Genomic DNA, 24645 nt, shown 5'->3' with positions numbered 1-24645 from the left:
TCAAAGTGTCATCCGAAATGTAAGACCTCTTAAATGTAAGATATAAGCCTTTTTAAAATATTTTTATGGCCTTAAATATTTTAAATCTAATATAAGACTTAAGCAAACCTGGAGATCAGTGTCATAGTAATTTATTACCATAAAACAAAAAGTACATTTTTTTTTTTTTCATTAGAAACAAAAGAAACTAAAGAGTCAGAATTATGTACACATGAAACATCTAGATGTACACAATCTAAATGCAATAAAGATTGAATGGATTTATGTGGTTTCTCCAACACTCGCATGTAAAATAAGGGTGATGTGGGGGATGGGGAGATTAAAAGTGTCCTTGTTTGAGCTGAATTTGCTCTTCTAGCATAAAGAACAGGATTATGTCTTCCTCTTATGCACTGTCGGCCGATCAAACACGTCCCTCACGCCCCCTGCCTTCTGTTTGAAGAACTTGCTGTTCTGAGCGCTCTCCTGAGCCCAGGCAGAATCGAATGAAGTGGTGTCCTGATCCACCAGATGTGTGTATTTAGTGCGTCCAGAACGTCCAAAGTTTTTGACCTACAAAGTACATTGAATAATCAGTTATATTAGTATAAACATGGATGCTAGACTACTAAAGTTATGGGCCCAAAATGTGACAAAGCAGATTTGCTAGAAAGTAGTACTACATTTAACTGCTAACTACTAAACTGAACAGACAATATCCCACATGATTTAGTCTCTTTTTTTTCCTTTTTAACAATTAACCACAAACTCGCATTCCAATCTGCCTCCATCCAATCAACATCCAAGGGAATGAACGGTCCTTTCCTTTACGATAATCCCTTTCACTCAGATGTATGTCAGAATTAGGGCTGGGCGATATGGGCAAAAAAAAAAAAAATTCTCGATAATTTTTTTTTATATCAGTCGATATCGATAATTATCACGATAAAAGTCAAATCTTTATTTCTTTCAAGTTTAAAGGCAGATTTTTGCTCCTAAGTGAAAGTTGTAGAAACCAGAGCGTTAATTGTGGTTTTAAACTACTCTTTATTGTCAGAACATATCATGACAAACACTTGCCAAACAGGTGAACATTTCACAAATCTGAGGTAGAACATTCAAACATTTGTCAATTTTCCTTAAAATAAATATCTTTATTGGACAATTAATTTCTTAGTTTCTGCATGTGCTAATTTTTATTTGGTAAAATGTAATATTCTGACTGTTTGAGTTTTATTAAACTTAAACCATTGGTCATCCAGTATCATTTAGATCATGATAACCACAGATAAAACCAGGCATAGCCTGTGTAGCACCTCACTATCATGGCAAAATGTAACTTTATGGTTTCTATGGTATTTGTATGAAAAACAGTAGCATAAATACATTATTAAATACTGTAATTATATTCCATCAGTCCTTTAATACATCGTCTACATTAATAATATAATACAATTCAATATGTATATCCCACATTTCATGGTGCAGTTAATATTACTAGGCTAACGTTACAGTAAATCCATGGTAAATGATGGGAATTTGTAGACGGAAAAGCCTTCTGCGCACAGTGTTTCTCCTGTTTGTCAGCGCTGTTTCATCTGCCTTTAAACTGGTTTAAATCACTGAGACATTGTGTTCTTCGCTGAATTCATGCGCTTCTCACTGGATCTCGTGACGAGAGCGATCAGAGTAAACGCATCGGCTCTAGTGAGCTCGCGCTGCGCAGCCGTTTGGACTTTCGGCCGGGCGGATAAATGGTCCGTGTGGCGCGCTGTTCAAATGAGTTTCGTTCCGCTTTTGGCGCATAAACATTATCGAACATTTATCGAACTCTTGATATCGTTTTATCGAGAAAAAATATATCGCGATAATTATCGTTATATTGCCCAGCCCTAGTCAGAATACATCAGAAAAGATCTGCCGCTACTTCCATTTCATTGTAACTTCGGCTCTCAAAATCTGAGATCTGATTGGCAGTGGTACTATTTTCCAAAATCTGATTTTAAGTATTTCACATTGCTACCTTTGGAAAACTAACCCAACACCCAAAATAAACTGATCTGAGGAATAAACTATAGAGCTGTAGAATGGCATTTATTTCTAAACCAGTATGATGGATTCAAATACATGGCACTGACCTGCATGACTTTGGGTAAGATTGTTTTGTTGAAATGGTCCTCAAGAGTTGGAGCACTGAAGTCTCTCCTGAAGACATCTTGCTCTTCATCCTGCAGAAAAGATTAAATGTATATCAGACAAAACAACAAATTATGTTAATCTGGTAGTGATGATCTGCTTATCACTCACCATGAAGAAAGCTCCTCTGTGATAATACTTCTGCAGAAACTTGTATTTGCCCTTCGATGCTTTGTTGGTGACAACTTTTCCATTTGTGCGCAGTTCTGCTCTGCGCTCTTCCTCGGTAAGACTGTGAAACCTCTCGATTTCTGCTTTCTCTTTCTCCATTCTGTAATTTAAAGAAATGCCACGTCAAATTTGTAATGACTTACTTTCTAAAAACTAATGTAATGTTTTGTTGTTGTTGTGAAAATGACGAGTACTCACGCTTCTCTGCATTCTCTGTCCCTCTTAATACGCTTCAGTTCTCTCACTTTCCAGGCCTCGTATTCCTCCTCTTCATTTTCTCCATCTGTGTCCAGAGCATCAAGAGCAGCCAGCGTACGTTTGTTCTCCTCAAACTCTTTCTTGGCCTCTTCCTCTACAATCTTCAGCGTGTAGCGGCGTCTCTCTTCAGCTTGTTTTTTGGCTTCGACTTCCAGTTCTTTCTGTTTCTGCTCCTCTGCTTCTCGTTCTGCGACTGTCACCCTGTCCTTCCTGAAATGTCACATTGATGAAAGAGTTTGGCTTCATATTTTGAATAAGCTTTTATTATATTTTCATTTATCAAGGGTCAGCTGTCAACTGTCTAGCTTTATATTAATCTCAGTGTTAGACAGCACAAGATTAAAAGAACATTCACCGGCACTGTAAAGCATGTAATGTAACAGCTGCCTGTTTGCTGAATAACAGACTCAAAGCCCCAAATATACTTCAAGTGCAAATTGAAGAACGAACTGATGTGACGTCATTTCGAACAAAATCAGGCAAAAACGACCTTCGTTTGGAGTTCGGTTTGGGAGTTTGAAACAGCTTGTCGAAGGCTGGTTGTACTATTGGTCCACTGCGATTACTTATACCATGGTCTGGGTGTATACTCGATTCTGATTGGCTGCAGGGTGTCCATTAAAAAGTGATAGAGGACACCTAGAAATAAACCGTCAGGCGTAACCAGGGAAACCAAGTTATTGTTTGTAAAAACTTTAGATTTCGATTGTAAAACTAATTAAAATATAAACTAATGTTTTAAAAATGTGTTATTTGGCAAGTGACCATGGTATAAGCGGGTTAATGCCCTTCGAGATGTCCATTGCCAGGTATTAATGGACACCTCGTCGGGCATTAACCCTTACGTAATAGGTGTGTGTGGAGGCTCCGCCTTCTTTCAAGTGAAAATCTTTTCTAGTAAATTTCTCCTCACGAGTCCGTTGCGATCAGACGTGACTCGCGAGTGAACAAACACACTGGAGAGCTGCTTTATAGAAAACTAAGTTGTACTTCTGATGAAACGAGACACTGACACTATTTTTCATGTTTAATATGGTAAAGTAATTATATATAATTATTTTATAAAATGCTATATAAATAAACGTGACGTGACTTTACTAGAGTGCTGAATTACAGAGCTCGTGCAAACATTCACATTGCTATAATCATATGCTTTTCTTATACTTTATTTAAAATGCTTGCTGTTTTCTCAATTTTCTTGTGTGTTTATTTTGTCATTGAGAGGAAAGCACGCAGCACATATTTACATATTCATCTAAACGCCGCTCTCAGCAAAGTGTTCGATATCAGAATATTGCTGCTCACGTATTTCGAGCTTCGTTTAACCCCTAAACGAAGAACGAAAAAGAACTTCGCCGTGAGTATATTGGGGCAATTAGAGAGGGCATATATTGTGCCCTTTTGCAAAATCTTGATTTTGCTTCTGGGGTCTACTAGAATAGGTTTTTATGCTTGAATGTTCAAAAAACATTTTTTTCACATTATTGCAGCACCTCTCTTCCCAGTCTGTCAGTAACGTTCTGTTTAGTTCCTGTCTCTATGAAGCCCCTCCTTCCAATAAGCACAATGTGCTCTGATTGGTCAGCTGGATCAATGTGTTGTGAATGTTCAACTGCTTTAAAGCTGCAGTCAGCATGATTTTTTTTATCATATTCCCTGAAACCGACACTATGCTCCGACAGAACAACATAAATCAGTTTTAGAAAAAACCTGCGCTTCTTCCTCCACCTGGCGCCTGTTATTTGTTTTGCAAAAAATTCTTCTGGTCCAATCAGCGCAGGGCTGTGTGAGATCTGACTGTCAATCACAGTTCGTGCACACGCCACAGATCCCCCTCCCCCCTCGCGCACGTTACAATATCACATGCACAAGCCTGAAGTTCGCAGGTGTGTCGAATTGTACGAAGCGTGATGGCAGAGAGAAAATCTACTAACAAGGTGCTCCAAGGTGTTGATCAATGCTGAAAAGACGGACGCATTCACAGAAAATCTGGTGCACACGCACTGACGAGCACGAACTCGATGAGAGGGTGCTCGTTTGTAGAGGGGGAGGGGCATGAGAGTTGTAAACATAATTTTTTTTGGCAAAGTCCCCTCAATCTGCCAGACTTGCCGACTGCAGCTTTAAACATTTTGGAAAAGTCACACCCCTTACCATAACCGTAAATTACAACACTACTAACTAACTCAACCAGGCCTCGTCCCCCTTTTTTTGCGTATGCCTTGGGCAGGAATTATTTAAATGAGTATTATTATGACTTGCTCCTTCCCAGAAGAAAACTCAAGACTACAATCAAGGCATTTCAGGGAGTTCAGAAACAGTGCTTACTGATATAGAGAATAACTTATTTTGGAGGGGAAATTGTGCTTTGTAACTTTGCAGACCTTTTTCAAGCTCAAACGGCAACATTACACACATTGAATATGTAAAAAAACAAAAACAAAAAAAACCCCATAATAGGTCCTTTTTAAGATGAATTTATATTAAGAAACTCACTTGCGAATGAACACTGGTTTCAACCGAGGCTCAGCTTCATCCTCGCTGTCTGTGTACTCCTCATACTCTGACTCTGATTCAGACTCCTCACCGGACTTCCCCTCCTCCTCCACCTCCATGATCTCCATTTCCTCGTTCTTCTTCTCTTGTGCACGTTGACGCATCATTGCTCTCCTCCTCTCAATTTCCTTTATAGAAGAAATGACACCACTTATTTGTAAACTCATTTAATGCATATACAAGTCTTTGCTTTTCCTAAATATTTTTTGTTCAAGTGACCCACTTCATCATCAACTTCCTCCTCCTCTTCATCTTCGCTGCTCTCCTCTCGCTCAGGGTGCCAGGTTCCTTCATCCGAGTCCTCGCTGCTTTGAACAATCAGCTCTGGCTCTGCTATCTGCCTGTGTCTAGCAAGCCTGTGGAAGTCATAACAGTGCATTTCACATTAACACCAACCGGTCCCCAGTACAAGAATAATATATTTGAATAAATTGTTTTGCACAGACAGATAAGCTATACCTTTCTTCAACATCTTCGGAGACTCGATTCAAGAGACGTCGAAGACGAGGATCAGATTTTTCCTCCTCTTCAACTTCCATTTCTGCTTCAGCCTCTTTACCCTTCTTAACAAACTGGAAATCCTCCTCTTCTTCATCTGAGGACTCCATTGGGGCATAATCTGGACGCTTACCTGACACATATCGCTTCACCTTCACCTTCTCCATAGAAAGCTCACCTGAAATTAAATAAAAAACAAAACAATGATGATATTGTCATAAGCTGTATGTCAAGTTATTAAAAGATGACAAAATGTTATTTGCTTTTCGCTTCATGCTCTCTCAGACATGAGTAACATTTAGATAGAGCATGTTTCCACAACCACCACTAGACTCAATATACGAAAATACACGGGACAAGATCCAAACCAGTCTAATTACAGGGGTTTTATTATGTTTGAGACGAATATTTCCATTATAGTGATTTCGTACATGACATGCTAATAGTCAAAGCTAACTGTTTCTCAGTTTCTCCGAGAAATAACGTTACCTTTTTCATTGCGGATCGGCACAGCTCCTGCCGTCGACTGAATCGGCGGCTGCTTGGAATTTAATGCGTTTGGTCCTGACATTTTGGACAGTTCAAGTGTGTCCCTTTACACTTGAAGAATACACGGTCGATGAAAGTCTGCGTAAAAATCCTGTTTACAGTTCTTTATCCACTAACATGGACGTCCCGGAAATATGACGGTAACTGGCGGACGTAAAGTTCCCCCGCGGAAACACTGACCTTTTTAGTAGTTCCTACCTTCAACCCCTTTAAAATTCAACGACGCATTATTATTAATTTTCTTCTGTCCTTTTCTTTTGGTGGTGACTGATAAGTTATCAGATGTATAGTATTAATAATAATCAGGTAAAAGTGATGCATTTTCTAAATATAATTTGTATACATATTCATATTAACTTTTATTTATTCTTTATCGAACAATTACTATGGAAACCAGTTACATTTTACAGCTGTTTTTTATTCTAAAAACATACAGTAATTATACTCTCCTCTTGCTCAAATTAAAATCTCCTTCAAACTGTGTTAGAAGCTTTTAGGACTGTTTAATCATCTTATTATTATTATTATTAATTTAATTTAAAAACCACTGTGGTGGTTTATTCCAAATGTACCAAGTCTAAAAGACAGTTTTATTGTAGAAACAATAACTGTAACTTTATAACAGTAACTGTCTGAAATCTAAACTATATGTTTACCAAGATACTTTTTTTTGGTTAATTTTTATTTATTATTATTCATATTGATACATTTCTGAAATAATACACAACACATCACATTTAACAAAACTTTAATTGAAATTCATAACTGTGCATGTATTGTACAATTATTATTATTGTTTGTCATTATTATTAAATAACAAAATGATCTAATTGAAAGAAGAAAAAAGAAAAAGAAAAAAAAAAGAATGGAACAATCTTTATATTAAAGGGACAGATACCTTAAACATTTAAATTCAGTCATCCTTTACCTACCCGGATGTTGTTCTAACTCTGTATGACTTTACTAAGCGGAGCACAAAAGTTAATATCATTCTTCCTTACATCTCCTCTTGTATAAATACACAAGAATCTCATACAGGTTTGGAGCAACATCAGGGCAGGTAATGGTGACAGAATGATCATTTTTGCTGAACTGTCCCTTTAGCTTAAAGAGCATTCTATGATGATCAGTTGCATCAAAAACACATCAGAACTGCAATCCTCTCTCCAAAAACAGCTGCTGCATTTTCTCCTCAAGAGCTGGATTGGTGCCACGAAGCCCTTTTGCCACCTGAGATGCCCATACAAAGTATTCTTGAACCCTTTCTGCCGTCCAACCTGTCAACATAGATACAAGGCAGCATTTTTACACTAACGGTAAAATTACATATTGTAAATATACTCATGCTTACTCAAATCTCCTGAGCAGCAATTTCAATATCTCACCTGTGGGAGTGCAACGGTTGAGGTCCCGTAAATTATACAACTTGTCAGCTAGTTTAACCAGTTTGGCCTGATGACTGCGATGTGGCGCATGCACCACTTGCAGGCGTTTTCTTTCCTCTTTTGGCAGCGACTTGTCGTCTGTCACCTCCTGGACAATTCTTGCCACTGTTGTTCCAAACACAGACTCCAGCTCCTCAAAAGTCGTGTCAGTGTCCTCTACTGTGTCATGAAGCAATGCTGCCTGTAGCACAAATGTACAGTTCAATCACAGCAATGCATTTGCAAACTTCCATTAGCCTCTGTAATAAATAATTGCATGGCTCATGAAATAAACCTCTTGTTATTTCTCTAGGCTATAGATTACAATATGTATAGATGAAGCACAAACTGTACCTTAAAAGTCACCCACAAAAAAACATATATCTGACTCACTTGTAAAACTTCGATATCTGTGATTCCACCCTCATGACTTAAAATCCTTGCCACCCCTGTAATGATAAGAAGAGCAGCTTATTTTCTGGAGTGAGACCTGTTATATATAATTTGAAGTTTAGTGCTCTAGTTTATAGTACCTATGGGGTGATTGATATATGGTGTGGCATCAAGATCTTTACGGCGCTGATTACGATGTTTCTCTGCAGCGAAGTTGACCGTTTCCAGGAGCACTGCAGTCGACGATGAATTCATGGTTACTTAAAAGAAGAATAAGAGAGTGCACATTCTGATAACTGTGTCTATAAATAGATTGGCCAGAATATACAGGTAACGTATGTTAAAACCGTAGACAATGTTACATTACATCTTTGATGTTTGTGTATTGACGGCTGGTGTATTGTGTCCGCAAGTCTAAGATGTCCGTACTGAAACAAGCGTCGCGATATTCGATTCGTGAAAGAATTGTTCGTTTGAGTCAAATCTTTTCAATGAATCAGTTCACCGGTTTGCAATTCCTTGATGATTTAAGCCATTTAACATGTTATTGTACTACAGTTTTATCATCAATAATTATATTTTTTAAAGCGTGCAAAAAGATGTTTAGCCAAGTGATGAATGTATCATATAAGATGAAACATGCTATTAAGTTACCTAAAACGGCAAAAATACGTTTAACAAAGAGTATATTGTTTATTGTTATAACAAATTAAGGTTGTAACTTGTAAATAACTTTTATGATGAATGGCTGCAACTGGACCAGATCGAATAAAATTTTAACAAACATCATGATTTAATCGAGAAACTCTCGCGACTAGCGAGATGATGTGCTTACATGTATGGTTTTATTGTAAAGTTTCAGCACATGCCACACCGGAAGACCACGGGATGAGAAAAGGAATCACTGAATTGGTTTTGTTGTTCGAAAGAATCGATTTGCGGAAATGAATCGGACTTTCACTAAGCGAGCGTCAGACAGCAAAGCCACTTCCGGAAAAAGGTGGACGAGGTATTATACGAACTCACTGCCTTTTGTGTACATGCTAATTAAACGAATTCGGATAACTACAAAAATGCTACTTTTGTGTCTAACTCGGGATGTGGGGTTGGACGTTCCGATCTGTTTATAAACTGTGGAAATAAATGGCAGAGCTGCTGGATGAAAGTCAGCTTCAAAATTCAACCTCCACAGATCTAAGTGGCATTAATGTTCTCCTGAAATGTTTGACAGGTTTATCCAGCTCCGGATAGTGTGGTAGGATCTCTCCATATGGCACAGACAGAGAGGAGAGATGCTCCTGAGCTGCCTGATTTCTCTCTGCTCAAAAGACTAGCCAGAGACCAGCTCATCTTCCTGCTTGAACAGGTGACATGGCCACCACCCACCGTTTCTTTAAATGCAAAGAAGTACTTTTCATTCAATAATTCTGTTGTATGTTTCGCAGTTGCCAGGGAAGAAGGATTTATTTATTGATGCAGATTTAATGAGCCCTCTTGATCGAATAGCAAATGTCACAATATTGAAGGTATGAAAACATGTATATGACATTTAGGTGAAAGATTTGGCACTCTGTCTTTCTAAATAACTTGCAATTTATATCATCTTGATATGTTGTAGCACCCTTATAATTCTAAGAAGTCTATGCTTGATTTTGCCTTTTAGCAACATGAAGTCGACAAATTGTACAAAGTTGAGCTCAAGCCAATTGTCAGCAGCTCAGACCAGTAAGTAAACTTTAGTTCTTAACAAATTAAAACAAGTTTTGGTTATATACAAGCCTTATACATATTCAATAATTTTCATAGGCTGTGCTTCCTGATACGTCCTCGAATACAAACTGTGAAGTGGATTTCAGGTTGGCACTGTTTGCTGTTACATAGTGATAAATAATCTATTTGAAAAAAAGCAGGAGGAAGTATAGTTTAATAGTGTGTCTTAACTGTGTTTACAGAGATAGTCAATTCAGATAAGACGGCTGGAAGATTCAGAAGATATAAGATCATATTTACTCCACAAAAGGTAACTAGTGATCTGAGAATTATGTTCAATTTTGCAAATACTTTATTTTGTTGTCCGATTCTAATGTTATCGTGAAACTTTACAGTTTTATGCATGTGAGACGGTTTTGGAGGAGCAGGGAGTCTATGGAGGTGGGTTAAGTGTGCTTCATTTTTCTAGCTTTGTTAACGCATTTCCTAATACAGACATTAACTATGATGTTCTTTTAATAGACGTTACAACCGATGAGTGGAATTTCTACATTCTTCCTCTGGATGATGATATCCTGAGTTTAGAGCTGCCTGAATTCTTCAGAGATAACTTTCTGGTAATGCTGTTCTGGATGCTAAGTACATTATCTTTAGAGCTAAGAAAAGCTTTTGTTTTGTAATGTTTGATTAGTTTTAGTGAGATGTTTACCTCTTTTGAGATTTCTAGTATGTATGACAAGTATTCTTGATATTATTCTTGAAGGAATATTATTGATTTACGACTGATTATTGATTTATGTGATTTGTCAGGAGGGAGACCAGCGCTGGGTGACCACTGGAGGAAGTGCTCTAAATCTTTTACAGTCTGTCTATGGTTCCTTCTCAAAGATTTATGGGATTGGTAGATGTGCCAAGGTGAGGATTTGTGACAAAACCCTTAACCTCAAGAGATTTTGGTGGATGAAAATCAAGGTAGTCTTTCGTTTCATATGTCTCTTGTTATGTAGATGGTGTATGAATCCTGGAGGGAGCTAATGGAGGAGGGGGAACAGAGAACAAGGCAACCTGAATTCGCAAAAGTCTTTCTTATTGACAGAGGTCAGTTATTTAAAATGAAAATAAATGAACCTTTTGATGTATTCTTATAGTTTTTTGAAACTTGAAAATAAAGCTTATATCCTGGTCACTTGATTTTACTGTTTTAGATGTGGATTTTGTTACTCCTCTCTGCTCTCAAGTTGTTTATGAGGGATTAGTAGATGACATTTTCAGAATAAAATGTGGTAAGTAACCATTGTTTTTATTACCGAGTCTTTGTGTCTTAATAAGAAATTGTTCAAAACACGTTTAATGAAAACATCACCAGCTGAACAGTTAGTTCTGACATCTTCAATTTTATTTTGTTACTAGGTAGTGTGGAGTTTGGGCCTGATGTCACTTCCTCTGACAAGAGTATAAAAGTGATGCTTAACTCTCAAGATAAAGTAAGAGTGATATAGACTTTATTAAATTGAAAGTGGTTAGAAACGGCTATTTTAATAAATAACCCTGCTTGTTTTAATTCATCAGGTGTTCAATGAAATAAGGAACGAGCATTTCTCTAATGTGTTTGGCTTTTTAAGTCAGAAGGCCAAAAATCTTCAAACAGCATATGATGTAAGTGTCTACTGCAGATGGCATGTGTTTCAAAGCGCATTAGTGTAAAGACAACAGGATACATTTTAGCATATTCTGAGTGTGACGATTGTCAAAAAATGTGTGTGAACTGGTAACAGAAACGGCGTGGGATGGACATCCAGCAGATGAAGGCGTTTGTTGCAGATGAACTGAAAGGCCTGAAACAGGAACATCGTCTTCTCAGTCTTCGTAAGTTTTGTATACACTACTGCTCAAAAGTTTGAGGTCTATGAGATTTTTTTAGAACATGATAATTAATACTTATTTCAGCAAGGATGTATTAAATTGATTGAAAGTAGCAGTAAAGTTATAAAAGATTTCTATTCCAAATGCTGTTCTTTTGAACTGTCTATTCATCAAAGAATCCTGAAACCAATTACACAGTTTTCCACAAAAATATATATATTATATATAATATATTATATGTATTAAGCAGCATGACTGTTTTCAACATTGATAATAATAAGAAATGTGTCTTGAGCAGCAAATCAGCATTTAGCATGGAGTAATGATGCAGAAAATTCAGCTTTGCATCACAGGAATACATTCTAATAAAATAGAAACAGTTACTTTAAATAGTAATATTATTTCACAATATTACTGGTTTTACTGCATTAAATCAAAGTTAAATATTTCCTCTGGCCTCATTAATAGAGCAAATCTTGTTAGTTAGTTGTATTGCTTGAAAACAGTTTCTTAGTAATAAATAAAAGAACATGCTTTCATGTTCTTCCACTAGATATTGGTGCTAGTGAATCGATGATGAAGAAGAAAACAAAGCAAGACTTCCAAGATTTGTTGAAGACAGAACATTGTAAGTTGTCCTGATAAATATGAGCTCATGATAAACAATTTCTACATAAAAATCTACACCATGACACTGTAACCTCACCCATTTCTATATTTCCGCCCTTTATAAAAATCCAGCTTTACTTGAAGGTTTTGAGATCCGTGAATGCATCACCTGCATTGAAGAACATATCAACAGACAGGTATGAAAAATAAAGATAGAATTTTTATAAGACACTGGCAGGGCTTGACATCAACACCCGGCAACCCTCCAAATGTGGATTGATATTTGTGTGTCGTTTAATGCAGTCATTTATACATTTTTACCATATATACATTTTTCAATTGTAGTCTTTTAAAAAGGCATCTGAAATAAAAAACTAAGTGCAATGTAGTGTTGACAAAAATATAGATTTTTCAATAAATATCGATATTGAAATATCTGAAATGCTTCCAATACTCATTTTCTGCCATATAGATATAACCAGCTGTGCTTTCTCGCTCTCTCATCTCTCCGACAGCGAGTCACACACAAACCAGTCTCCCCTCACTCACTTGATTAATTTGCTCCGGATGAATGTTGTTACTGTCACAGGGCTTGAATTACGGTGGGCGATTGCACGTATTGTGTTTTCACAACATAATTTGTTCTCACACCCAAAGTGTGCGCACATAAAGCTGCTTATTGCACTTACATTTACATTTACATTTATTCATTTAGCTGACGCTTTTATCCAAAGCGACTTACAATTGCTATATATGTCAGAGGTCGCACACCTCTGGAGCAACTAGGGATTAAGTGTCTTGCTCAGGGACACATTGGTGTCTCACAGTGGATTCGAACCCGGGTCTCTCACACCAAAGGCATGTGTCTTATCCATTGCGCCACACCACCCTTAAACAGTCAAATACACTTAAACAGTCAAATACACACAACATAATGTCAAAATGCTTGGAGAGTATTCAGGTATGTTTTAAGTGAACGTAAACAGTTGAGAAAGAAAAAGCATGTGCAACAGTATAATGGATCCGTGTGTCAGGTCTTAAAGTGACAGCAGCCTAATAAACCTGCGGCCACATTATGAGATAATGTTAAAAATATCTATATTATGGCAGTTTTCCCCAAGGAATTGATGTCAAAATTGTGGCCAACTTTGGAAAACCACTAACAACAGTGGCTGGTGGGCAAAAAAGTTAATGTCAAGCCCTGGTATAATAACACTACAATAATATTGATGCTTGATTTAAAGAATGAGAAAACTCTGTCCATCAGGTGTCAATGATTGAAAGCCTTAGACTCCTTTGTCTGTTGTCCATCACAGAAAATGGTGAGACTAATTTACTCTTGTATGCAAGTTTTATGGCTCAAGTTGTTTATTCCAACAGTTTCTTTTAAATATTGCATTTAATTGTCCAACAGGCCTTCTGTCCAAAGACTACCGATCTCTTAAAGCTCAGTACCTTCAGGTATGTTATGATTTGAAATTGTACATTTGTGAACTTTTCATTTACATAACCCTTTATAAAGCCATATTTTTACTTAACAAGAATGTCTCTAAAGTAAGTGTTTAAAGGGTTAGTTCACCCAAAAATGAAAATTCTGTCAGTAATTACTCACCCTCATGTTGTTCGAACCCCGTAAGACCTTCGTTCATCTTCGGAACACAAATTAAGATATTTTTGATGAAATCTGAGAGCTGGCTCACTCCTCCATAGACTTCTATAGACGTTATAACTTGCTGGCCCAGAAAATGTATTAAAGACATCGTTAATATAGTCTGGGCCTCGAGTTTTTTCACGTAGTGTTTAAGCGCAGCGCGTCTGTGTTGTACGTCACACGCATCACACACATGACTAGCGTCGGCCAATAGTGAGCCTACGTGTGACGTACAACACAGACTATCACTAGCGCTATCACACTACGTGAAAAGACTCGAGGCCCAGAGAGAAGGAAATGAATAGTGGAATAAAGTCGTTATTTTGGTTTTTTTTTGCGCACAAAAAGTATTCTCGTCGCTTTATAAACTTAAGATTGAGCCACTGGAGTCACTTGGACTATATTAACGATGTCTTTAATACATTTTCTGGGCCAGCAAGTTATAACGTCTATAGAAGTCTATGGAGGAGTGAGCCAGCTCTCAGATTTAATCAAAAATATCTTAATTTGTGTTCCGAAGATGAACGAAGGTCTTACGGGGTTGGAACAACATGAGGGTGGGTAATTACTGACAGAATTTTCATTTTTGGGTGAACTAACCCTTGTGAATCATGAAATTACTGAAGATGATTTTGAGATTTTGTTTTATTTGTTGGTACTATATGTTGTCTCTTGTTCAGAGTTATGGCATAGAGCACCTGCTGACGTTTGCAAACCTGAAGCAGCTGGGTCTACTGGAAGAACAGCAAGCTGGAGAAACACTGACAGTCATGGAGAGTAAAGTAGGGAAACTTGTCAATGACAAGACTGCAGGTGAGAATCTTGACGAGTGCAGTCTCATTCTCTCTATCTCCCTCGCTCTCTAAAAAATATTTATTACACTGACTATAATGTGCACATATTGTACATGCACTGGATAGTTACTTATGTTTTCTGTCCAGGGAAGCTGACAGATGCTTTCTCCTCACTGGCTAAGAAGAGCAATTTTCGAGCTCTGAGTAAAAAACTGACTCTGGTTAGCAAATATATCTATATCTATATCTATAATATATCAAAGAACACAAAAAAGCATGTATAAAATTATCATAATCATCTGATCTACGTGTACAGGTACCAAAGTCTGGGGAGGAATACGATCTTCGCGTTCCTCGAGACATGGCATATATTTTTAGTGGTGCTTATATTCCTCTGAGCTGCAAACTTATCGAACAGGTTAGCTTTCCAAAAAGGCTTTGACTGGTTAGCCATTATTTTTTTCTCTCTCTTGCTGAACAACTCACAGTGTTTGCTTCTGGACTGTGCTCCTCACAGGTGTTGGAGAGAGATGGTTGGACTGGTCTAGAGGAGGTCTCCCGTATGCTAAATGGACAGGAATTTGCTGTTACAGGTTTGAACAAAGTATTTGTATAAAGCTTTCAGAGTCAAAGGCCCACCTATTTAGGCCGATATGTATATCTAGTAAAATATGTCAGTTTAATGTTTATCTTTATTTATTTTTGAACATTTTAATTAAGATTATTTTAATATAACTGAATATAAATAATCCTAAGACTTATTGGGGTCACCCTGGAAAGGTGTCTTATAAAATGATTTGGTAACACTTTATTTTACAGTGTCCTTGTTACATATGCTACATGTCCTTCCTATATTAATAACAGTAAATCATGCATAAGTACATGCAACTAACCCTCAACCAAATCCTAACCCTATAGTAAGTACATGTAGTTACTTAATATTATTCAGTTCTTAAATATATAATTACACTGTAGCAATGACACCTTAAAATAAACTGTAACCTCAAATCCTAATCGTATAGTAAGTACATGTTGTTAATTATTATTACTCAGTACTTAAATGTATAATTACATTGTAACAATGACACCTTGAAATAAAGTGTAACCATGATTTAATTAGAAGTCATTTATTTTTTCTTCTTAGAAATTGACTTTTTTGCTCCTATCAAGCCTGCCGTTTACCTCTCTTTTCCCCATTTTTGTTTCAGGTGGCAGTAGTAGTTCAGAAGCCAGGACCAAAACTGATGCTCAAAGGATCGTTCTAGTGATGTTCCTTGGTGGCTGCACCTTCTCTGAGATCTCTGCACTCCGGTTCCTTGGCAAGGAAAGAGGTGAAATATTCCAGAATGTGTTTTTATAGTTACTTATTTATTAGTAAATAATATTATATATAAGTTAATATATTAGTATGCCTATAATTTATTAGTATTATTAATATATTATATATAAATAAATATATTAGTAAGTGAACAAATTGAATATTTGATTAACATAAAATTGTCCATTTGAAAGGTTGCAGATTCATAGTGCTCACTACAGCCATCACGAACAGTGCGCGACTTCTGGAAGCATTGCTGGATAACCACCCTTGAGTCTGTGACAACATTCCACAAGAGGACACTTTATGACTGATCCTAGGACAGCAAAAAGGACAAAATGTGTACTAATCATCCTGGTCATTTATATCTCCCAAAAACAAATGGATTGTTTGAGGGGATGACAATAAACTGTGTTCAGGTATAGTTCACCCAAAAAGGAAAACTATCATGTTCCAAACCTGGACTTCCCTTTTTTGCAGAACATCATAGAAGATATTTTGAACATTGTTCATCACCAAAATGCTTTGGTTACCATTGACTTTTATTATATGGACAAAAAAAACAGTGAGACATTTCTCAAAATTCTTTTATGTTTCACAGAAAAAAAGGTGAATAAATGATGACAGAATTGTCATTTTTGAGTGAACTATCCCTTTAATTGTCTTGGCAGGTATCTGAATCTATGAATGGAGAAGTGGCAAACAACATAGCACTTTTTAAAGTTTTTAAAAACTTTGTTCAGAGTGTGGCAAGAACTGTAATAACTGATTTAAGACTGAACAATAAACAGTTACTGGTGTCAGGTGAATCTTTTATCTTCAGTTAACTATTATTGAGTACGGTGATAGTGATTTCAACAAGTACCACATGTTCCTGGATCAACATCTTTGTTGATCCTGGAACAACTTTCCAATCAACCAATCAGATTTGTGGGACAAGTTTACAGTTTATGACAAGTTTAGGCTTAGAACCAGGGGTGAGGTGCCTTCAACATCAGTGTTATTCACCTATCATTTCCCTCTGATTTTAGGAAAAAGTTATGGGTAGGTTTAGGGGTAAGGATACGGTAAGGACGACATTTTGGGACAGGAATGTTATTCCAGGATCAACAAAATATGTTGATCCAGGATCATGTCTTACTTTGCAAAATCACAGTGACCAGTAGTGAAGTGGCCTTGTTTAGCTGTGTGTTTTGAAGTCAAAATTAATTAGTTTATTGTTTCAAAAGCACAAAAATATGGCATTCAGTAGTGATTGGCACACTTCACAGATATGGATGGTACTTGTACACTTTGTTGTAAGACATAACAGATATGCTTAATAATATTATCTATTATTTAACATAACATTTACCAAACGAAAAAAACACCAAATGTCGGTGTAGAAAAATCAGTTAATCAGAAAACGAATATAGAAATTTAATGCAAATAGTGCATAAACAATATATGTCTTATACAATGTCAGGAATAAATGGAAAAATCAGGAGTGGTCATTTGAAAATGTTTCTGAGGTCATGGTGGAACAATCCGCGTCTGTTGTGTGACACATGTTCACGCATGCGCACTTGCGCAGGTATGCTCTAACCAGCCAATCAGACGAGCGGCGCTATTTTTGATGCATATTTTGAAATCAGACAGAAACGGTTACGCGTACGAGTGCGAGGACTGTACAGTCAAATATTCCTTTATAAAATACAAATAAACAAGCGAAAAGCCTTGTATTGGGGTTCTAGGATGAGGAAGAGGTGAGTATGTTTACTGATACGTTATAATTATTTTATTTATTTTTCTATACGGAGACATATTTAAGCATTTGTGTAACTTAATTTGATCAGTATGAAGTTTGAGCAGTAAGTTTTGAATATGACATTGGCATTGTATTTGTATGTTAATCAAAACACGCGGTCAAAATGGCATTTGACTCCTGAGATTAATGCGATAATGCTATTGACAGCAGGTGTTTTTAGCACATTTGACAAGCTTGTTTGGGTGGGTCTCTATTCATATAACGTTATGTTAATGCCTTTAGCAAACATTAGGCTAACGTTATATAAGTTATAATGCTCAGAAGAGCAGTAGTACATGTGCATATATTATGAATATATGAATAATGAGTATATGACAATATATGAAAACGTTTTAATAACATTTTGTAACCACCTGAAATTACAATACGAAAGATTTGTGAAGTATGCAATAATGTAATAACTTTTTAATGTAATACTGAATGTTTTTAATGAATTTTATCACTCGTGGATCAAAGTACATATCTGTCAATGAATGGATGTTTATCAATAATGTATTTAATGTTCTTTCTCTCCATGATTTTAGTGAGGTGATTGCTGCAGAATCAGTGGCATGTCTGAATAAAGCTCTCTGCCATCTGAAGGATATCTGGGAGGAAATTGGCATCCCTGAGGATCAGCGATTAGAAAGAACAAATGTCGTTAAGAATCATATCAAAGTGAGTGTTGAGTGTACTTGTGCAACATGGATCCTTTTAAATATGTTTCAGTGATAAACTAACAAAACATGTACTGTAGGGTCTTCTGGACATGATGATTGCAGAGGAAGAGAGTCTGCGTAAACGTCTGATGACCAGTATTGACACATGTCACAAAGAGCTGAGTAAATTGTGCTCGGAACTGCAGCTTCCCCCATTTCAGGCAAGGATTTAACATGGATACATCATACAATCTTTAGATGACCCCATGTTAACCTCAAAGATCTCATGAAATTGCCTGACTAGATTTCTGTCTTTTGATAATGTATTTCCTATTGAAATGGGAAGTTTCAGAAACTAAATTAGTTTAAAACAACAATAGGGAGTACACTAGCATATAACACTACCAGGCAAAAGTTTTGAATCATTAAGAATTTTATTTTTTTTAAGAAAGAGCCTCTTATACCCACCAAGGCTGCATTTATTTGATCAAAAATACAGTAAAACAGTAAAATATTGTTAATTCCAATATCAACAATGAAAAATAAATCAATATGAATGTCTTTGTCACTTTTTATCATTTAGTTTCTTTAAAAACTAAATCTGACTTATCCCAAACTTTTGAATGGTAGTTCACGCTTTCCACAAAAATATTAACTTTGATAATAATAAATGTTTCTTTGAGCAGCAAATCAGCATATTAGAATGATTTTTGAAGGATCGTATGACACTGAAGACTGGAGTAATGATGCTGAAATTTCAGCTTTGACATCACAAGAATAAATTAAACTTTTTAACTATTAAAAAACAAACAAACATTTATCTTAAATTTTAATAATATTTCAAATTATTATTGTTTTTACTGTATTTTTGATCAAATTAATGTTCACAAAGGCTGCATTTATGATGCCAAATTTTTGAGTGGTAGTGTAGATGACTTCATAGCTAATAGACATGGACTGAAAGCCATGAACAGAAATGTCTTCAAAAACTTTTTTTGTGGTTCCTAATCATTTTAGGAGGAGAGGAGTAGCACTGTGCTCCAGCGGGAAAAAGACCTCCGGACCCACGTTGAAGTGATGTTAAAAGAGAAGAACCAGAGAATGCAAGCGCTCAAAGTCTTAACCGAGCAGGATCAGGATCTCTGTGACCTTCTCTGCTCACAGACGTTTTCTATCTCTGACAATTCTGTTCCTTCTCTGGAACAGCTGGAGAGTTTCCGTCAGCACATCTCCTGTCTCACTGCTGAGAAAGTATAACAATAAGACTTTGTTTTAAACACTAGACTTTTTATTTATTTATAAAAGTCATAGTGACTTATGAAAGTATTGTGTTCAGTTTGATGTACAATTTTTTTTTTTTATCTTTCAAGGAGCGGAGACATAAAGAATTTGTCACACTGAAGAAGAAGATAATACTTTCCATGGATGATCTGGATCAGTTGCCTGAGACTAGTTTTGAAAAGGATGTTGTATGTGAAGATGAGGAGAGTTTTTGCCTGTCTAAAGAAAACATTGATTCACTCAAAGTACTTCTTCACCAGGTACAATATAAACTCAGTCTGACAAGCTATAAACTTAAGCATTAACAATTGTATAACACATTATTTTGATATTTTAGTTGGAGAGCAGAAAGGCTGAGAATGAACATGTCTGTGGCTCTTATCGGGAGAAGATCCAGGAACTGTGGGAAAGGTTGCAGACTCCACGGGAAGAGCGTGATGCAATTTCTGAACACATGACCCTGTCAAAGAAAAGGAATATGGAAGCTGTTAGTAACCTTTTGATTTTCTGCTTTTCTTTTTCCTTCCTTCAGTTACACAATGCTGCATTAATTAAGCTTTTAAATTGCTAACCATTGCATTGAACACAAATGTCCTCTACTTCCAGTTACTAGCTGAGGTCCAACGTCTTGAAGAACTGAAGCTTAAAAATTTGCAAAATTTTACTGAGGCCATTCGGAAGGAGATTGCTGTGCTCTGGGATAAGTGCTTTTATAGTGCTGACCAGCGGCAAGCTTTTGTGCCTTATTATGTTGGTGAGTTGTAATTTTCTAAATTACACCGTTGACTGTTCGTCTGTTGTCTTTTTCTAAAAAATATAAAGATTTAAGGGCTGCCTTTTCTCTCAGATGATTTTAGTGAGGAACTCCTGAGCTTACATGATGCAGAAAATGTGCGACTAAAACAGTATTACGAGGATCATAAAGAACTCTTTGAAGGTGTTCACAAATGGGATGAGAACTGGAGACTTTTCTTAGAGCTTGAAGTAAGTTAAACTGACTGAAAATCTTTATCAATTGTTGGTGCATTAACTAACACTGCACGTTTTGTGGTAGGAAAAGGCCAAAGATCCATCCAGATTCACCAACAGAGGAGGAAACCTTCTAAAGGAGGAGAAACAACGGGCTGATCTGGTCAAAGGTCTCCCCAAGGTAATTATATACACACTACCATTCAAAAGTTGTGGGTCAGTAAGATTTTTTAAAAGATATTAATACTTGGATGCATTAAATGTAATGATTTACATTGTTACAAAGGCTTCTATTTCAAATAAATGCTGTTCTTTTAAACTTTCTTTTCATCAAAGAATCCTGAAAATGATATATTCGTAAACTTTTTTCATTGATAATTATAAGAAATGTTTCTTGAACACCAAATCAATATATTAGAGTGATTTCTGAAGGATCATGTGACACTAAAGACTGGAGTAATGACTTCTGAAAACTCAGCTTTGACATCACAGGAATAAATGACATTTTAAAACATATTAAAATAGAGAACAGTTATTTTAAGTTGTAATCACATTGCATATATATAACTGTTTTTACTGTATTTTGATCAAATAAATAAAGCCTTGATAAGCATTAGAGTCTTCTTTCAAAATCATAAAAAAATCTTGCAATCCCCAAATGTTTGAATAGTAGTGTACATTTTACATTATAAAGCTTAGTAACTGAGTATCTCTTATTTAGCTTGAGAAGAAACTGAAGGCTGAGATTGAACAGTGGGAACAAGAACAGAACAGAGAGTTCCTGGTGAATGGTCAGAAGTTCATGCAGTTTGTCACTGATCAATGGGAGACGTACCGGCAGGAGAAGGAGCGGGAAAAGCAGGAGCGGGTATGTACTTCACATTACTGGGCATAAGAAAATATGCACTCTAGACTAGAGCTGTGAATCTTTATCAACCAAATCCACAGAGTCGTTTGTATTTGTGAATTAATACATTACTAGGGAATGACCGGTTTAAACTTTAAACTCATGAGAGAGATTTAGTTTGTAGATTTTAGTAATACAAGAACTGTCTTGCAGCAACTAAAGAAGAGCAAGCAGACAGAGGAGGACATGGTCTATGGCACTGTGGTCCGGACACCAACTAAACGAAGATTTCTGGGCAGCACAACACCTTGCAAAGCTCGAAAGGCAAGTACAATGGGAATTTATTTCCTGATGAAAACAGCATATTTAAAGTCCATGTGAAACCTAGTTCACAGTCCAATGTAATGTGACATTTCTGAGTGAAAAAAAGTATTGCATTAGAAAACATGTACTGAAAAATGCATGTTTATACTGACTTTAAGTAATATTCTCATTACACAACACACCGTGATGCACTGTACATTTTAAACGAATGCATGGCATTTGCAATATTAACTCTTTGACTTTTCCTCAGCTAAATGCTACCTCCAGTACTGGCACTTCTAACAGCACTATCCGATCTGTCTTTGGTGGTACCGTCTGTCATTCTCCTATATCACGCCCTCCGATATCTGCTAGCAAGGTCAGTGCATGGCTATAACAAAACTAGTGTTCTCAAGCTTTAAAATGAACTAATTTGCACAATCATTTACTGATTAACTTAGGTAAATGTTACATTTCCTCTTCCCTTATATGTCTTATTTCAAAGCAGGGCAATGCGGTGAGGACTCCAGGCCACAGCAAACCTCCTCATCAAGGTTTGCTAGAACGCAATAAGGAAAATATCTGTCATCTAACTGGTGGCGGGGCTGGGATGATGAAGGTGCCAGCTAGTCCACAGCGTAACTTCAGCATTAACTCTGTCGCAAGCACCTATTCAGAATTTCAGGTAAACACCTCATCTTCTTTCATCAGTAACTCACAGTCTGGTCAAAGAGAGCGAGAGCTTGAACTTAAATGTGTTTCAAGTTGTATAAATTCCTATATACATATTGGTGTTACTGGCACAATGTTTTACTAATAAAAAAACTTGTTTCTAAAGGAAGTTGTCAAGGCTGAATCCATATAATCAAGGTTTGTTTGAGATGATGTATTTCCAAACAACCTAAATTTAGCAGCTGCATGGTTTAAACAATGCACCACTTAAACAACATTTTATTGGCTAACACTGCTTAAACTTTATTTTGTACTGTATAATACAAATAACACCTCTTTTAAAAAGCATGTAAGGAATAAAGTGCATTCAGATTATTGGAAAATAAACCCTGACAGGGTGACCAGGACTCTTACAGTCTTGTAATGACTTGCTAACTGTACAATGTTAACTGAATATTTACCAAATTGTATCTAATATTGTATCTTTTATACAATATTGTCAAATTGTATTTATTTATTATATTTACATTGTCTCTGACTTTTGTAATGTTTTAGTTTGCTGTGGGACATGCTTTATATGTTAAATGGCCGATTCATTATTTTGTATCCTGAGATATATCATAGGATGGCATTGTGTAAAAATAAATAAATAAAATAAGTACATAAAATAAAAACAACTATGAATGCATTTGCCTCTACGGTGGGTGTATAAATCTCTGATTAGTTTGCTCTTATACATCCTCTTGTCCTCTCTTTGAACTGGACTGTGTTTTCTCCTAATCCACACTTCTAACCAAGACTAGCTTTATTTACAAATCAGTCTAATGCCTTTCTGCCATTATCTGTCGCTCTTTTTGTTACAGTATATGACAGTTTTCTTATTGTTTTCTAGGCTGTAAATATAATCAGTATCTATTATGAATAACCACTGTTCAAATCAATATTCAGAATATAATAACCAGTTAAAAATCTCTTAATGTGTCATTTTCTTTTCACAGCGAGACCTCTCCAAGTCATCTAAATCAAAACATGTGCCTGATATTCTGAACTCAACCATCATTCAACTTTAACTCTACCGCATGCAACACTTTGTGCTATTAGGATGGGGATCTTTACATGATGCTTGTCGGTTCTTGTTCTGTAAAGCTATAGCTATGCATTTTATATGTAAATGAAGGTAATATATATTTAAATGTTTTTGAGGGATTCTACATGTATGTTCACTTTAACACTAGAACAAGCCCTGCTTTATTTGTACTTTAACAAATGAATGTGCATTTTAACGTTACAACTGGTCCGCTGTCTCAAACAGATTAAGACATTAAAAAATGAAATACTTTATAGTTCTTTCTCAGTATTAGCTACTGTCAGAATCACAGTTTTTATGCTTTTGAATGTTTTGCACAATGTAAAAAAAAATCTTTATTGCATTCTTTATAGTATTGTACAATTTATTACATAAAAATTCACATTTGAACATTCTGTGAATCCTGTCATTATCTTATTCAAACTATTCCTTATGTTCACAGTGTTTATTTATTTATTTTTATCTTAAATTGTTGTTTTATTCCAAACAAGTTGCTATTTACATGCTTGATTTCTGGACTTAAGTTATTATATTTCTCAAGCGTGTAAATTCACATCCAGTTGTTCTTTAGCTATTTGTTAGCAACTTACATTTAAAAAACAAGCAAATTCAGAAAATGCATTATAATAATAATGGAGTCCTTTTTCAAAAAGTTATTGCTATGACTTTTCTATTTGTATTTTTCTTTTTGAGCAGAAAACTGATTAGTTGGGGAAAAGTGTGGTTACTAAATAAAATTAAAGAGCAGCCTTTTGAACTACTTTAATTTTGATTTTAAACTTGTGTGTGTATATATTTATATTTATACACACAAATATATAAGTGTGTATGTACATTTACAAATATAAACCCCAACTCTATTTCTAATATGTGAAATTAGAGGGTAAATGATGGACTCTTTAAAATAAAAATGCTTCCAAAATGTGTATGGTTAATTTGTACATGCAGTTATTTATTAATTATTTCCGTTTTTTCTTTTCTTAGTCTTAAGTAGGTTATAAAATGTTATTGCACTCTGACTAAAAAAAGGAATAAAATATAGAATGCATACAGTAGTTTGAAAAAGAGAAGC

General features: G+C 35.9%; 4 protein-coding genes across 8 annotated transcripts; 2 read left to right on the top strand and 2 right to left on the bottom strand.

The window, feature by feature from the left end:
- Window positions 1-115: 115 nt before the first annotated feature.
- Window positions 116-6366, bottom strand: mfap1 (microfibril associated protein 1). Its single transcript, XM_084403965.1, has 8 exons — window positions 6148-6366; window positions 5620-5836; window positions 5384-5516; window positions 5101-5288; window positions 2545-2814; window positions 2287-2446; window positions 2118-2207; window positions 116-552 (listed from the first exon to the last, which is right to left on the bottom strand). The coding sequence occupies exons 1-8, from the start codon at window positions 6227-6229 to the stop codon at window positions 373-375; spliced, it is 1320 nt and encodes a 439-aa protein (XP_084260091.1). The 5' UTR covers window positions 6230-6366; the 3' UTR covers window positions 116-372.
- A 572-nt stretch (window positions 6367-6938) lies between these two features.
- Window positions 6939-9012, bottom strand: hddc3 (HD domain containing 3). Of its 3 annotated transcripts, none has more exons than XM_084403972.1 (5): window positions 8860-9012; window positions 8165-8284; window positions 8025-8080; window positions 7593-7833; window positions 6939-7484 (listed from the first exon to the last, which is right to left on the bottom strand). In XM_084403972.1, the coding sequence occupies exons 2-5, from the start codon at window positions 8277-8279 to the stop codon at window positions 7354-7356; spliced, it is 543 nt and encodes a 180-aa protein (XP_084260098.1). In that variant the 5' UTR covers window positions 8280-8284; window positions 8860-9012; the 3' UTR covers window positions 6939-7353. The 3 variants fall into 3 exon arrangements, with proteins under 3 accessions (XP_084260098.1, XP_084260096.1, XP_084260097.1); XM_084403970.1 differs by lacking the exon at window positions 8860-9012 and adding an exon at window positions 8392-8843; XM_084403971.1 differs by lacking the exon at window positions 8860-9012 and having other exon boundaries at window positions 8165-8445.
- On the top strand, window positions 8900-16772 carry vps33b (VPS33B late endosome and lysosome associated). Its single transcript, XM_084403953.1, has 24 exons — window positions 8900-9033; window positions 9256-9390; window positions 9470-9550; window positions 9688-9749; window positions 9831-9880; window positions 9977-10044; window positions 10130-10175; window positions 10257-10351; window positions 10545-10649; window positions 10742-10832; window positions 10940-11017; window positions 11145-11218; window positions 11304-11390; window positions 11510-11600; window positions 12151-12225; window positions 12339-12403; window positions 13474-13528; window positions 13621-13667; window positions 14538-14670; window positions 14799-14872; window positions 14968-15069; window positions 15169-15244; window positions 15860-15982; window positions 16164-16772. Exons 2-24 carry the CDS (start codon window positions 9295-9297, stop codon window positions 16241-16243), a joined length of 1854 nt encoding a protein of 617 aa, XP_084260079.1. The 5' UTR covers window positions 8900-9033; window positions 9256-9294; the 3' UTR covers window positions 16244-16772.
- Window positions 16773-17599: 827 nt separating this feature from the next.
- Window positions 17600-23961, top strand: prc1b (protein regulator of cytokinesis 1b). Of its 3 annotated transcripts, XM_084403956.1 has the most exons (15): window positions 17600-17714; window positions 18301-18433; window positions 18513-18635; window positions 19432-19665; window positions 19785-19955; window positions 20033-20182; window positions 20302-20449; window positions 20543-20679; window positions 20750-20845; window positions 21386-21532; window positions 21725-21835; window positions 22086-22193; window positions 22320-22499; window positions 22653-22684; window positions 23485-23616. In XM_084403956.1, the coding sequence occupies exons 1-14, from the start codon at window positions 17704-17706 to the stop codon at window positions 22677-22679; spliced, it is 1776 nt and encodes a 591-aa protein (XP_084260082.1). In that variant the 5' UTR covers window positions 17600-17703; the 3' UTR covers window positions 22680-22684; window positions 23485-23616. The 3 variants fall into 3 exon arrangements, with proteins under 3 accessions (XP_084260082.1, XP_084260081.1, XP_084260080.1); XM_084403955.1 differs by lacking the exon at window positions 22653-22684 and having other exon boundaries at window positions 22323-22499; window positions 23485-23961; XM_084403954.1 differs by lacking the exon at window positions 22653-22684 and having other exon boundaries at window positions 23485-23961.
- The last annotated feature ends 684 nt before the right edge of the window (window positions 23962-24645 follow it).

The sequence above is a fragment of the Rutilus rutilus genome, assembly GCF_951802725.1.
Source record: "Rutilus rutilus genome assembly, chromosome: 3".
Lineage (NCBI taxonomy): Eukaryota > Metazoa > Chordata > Actinopteri > Cypriniformes > Leuciscidae > Rutilus > Rutilus rutilus.
The sequence above is the reverse complement of the archived record's forward strand: the minus strand, read 5'-3'. Positions and strand labels throughout refer to the sequence as shown.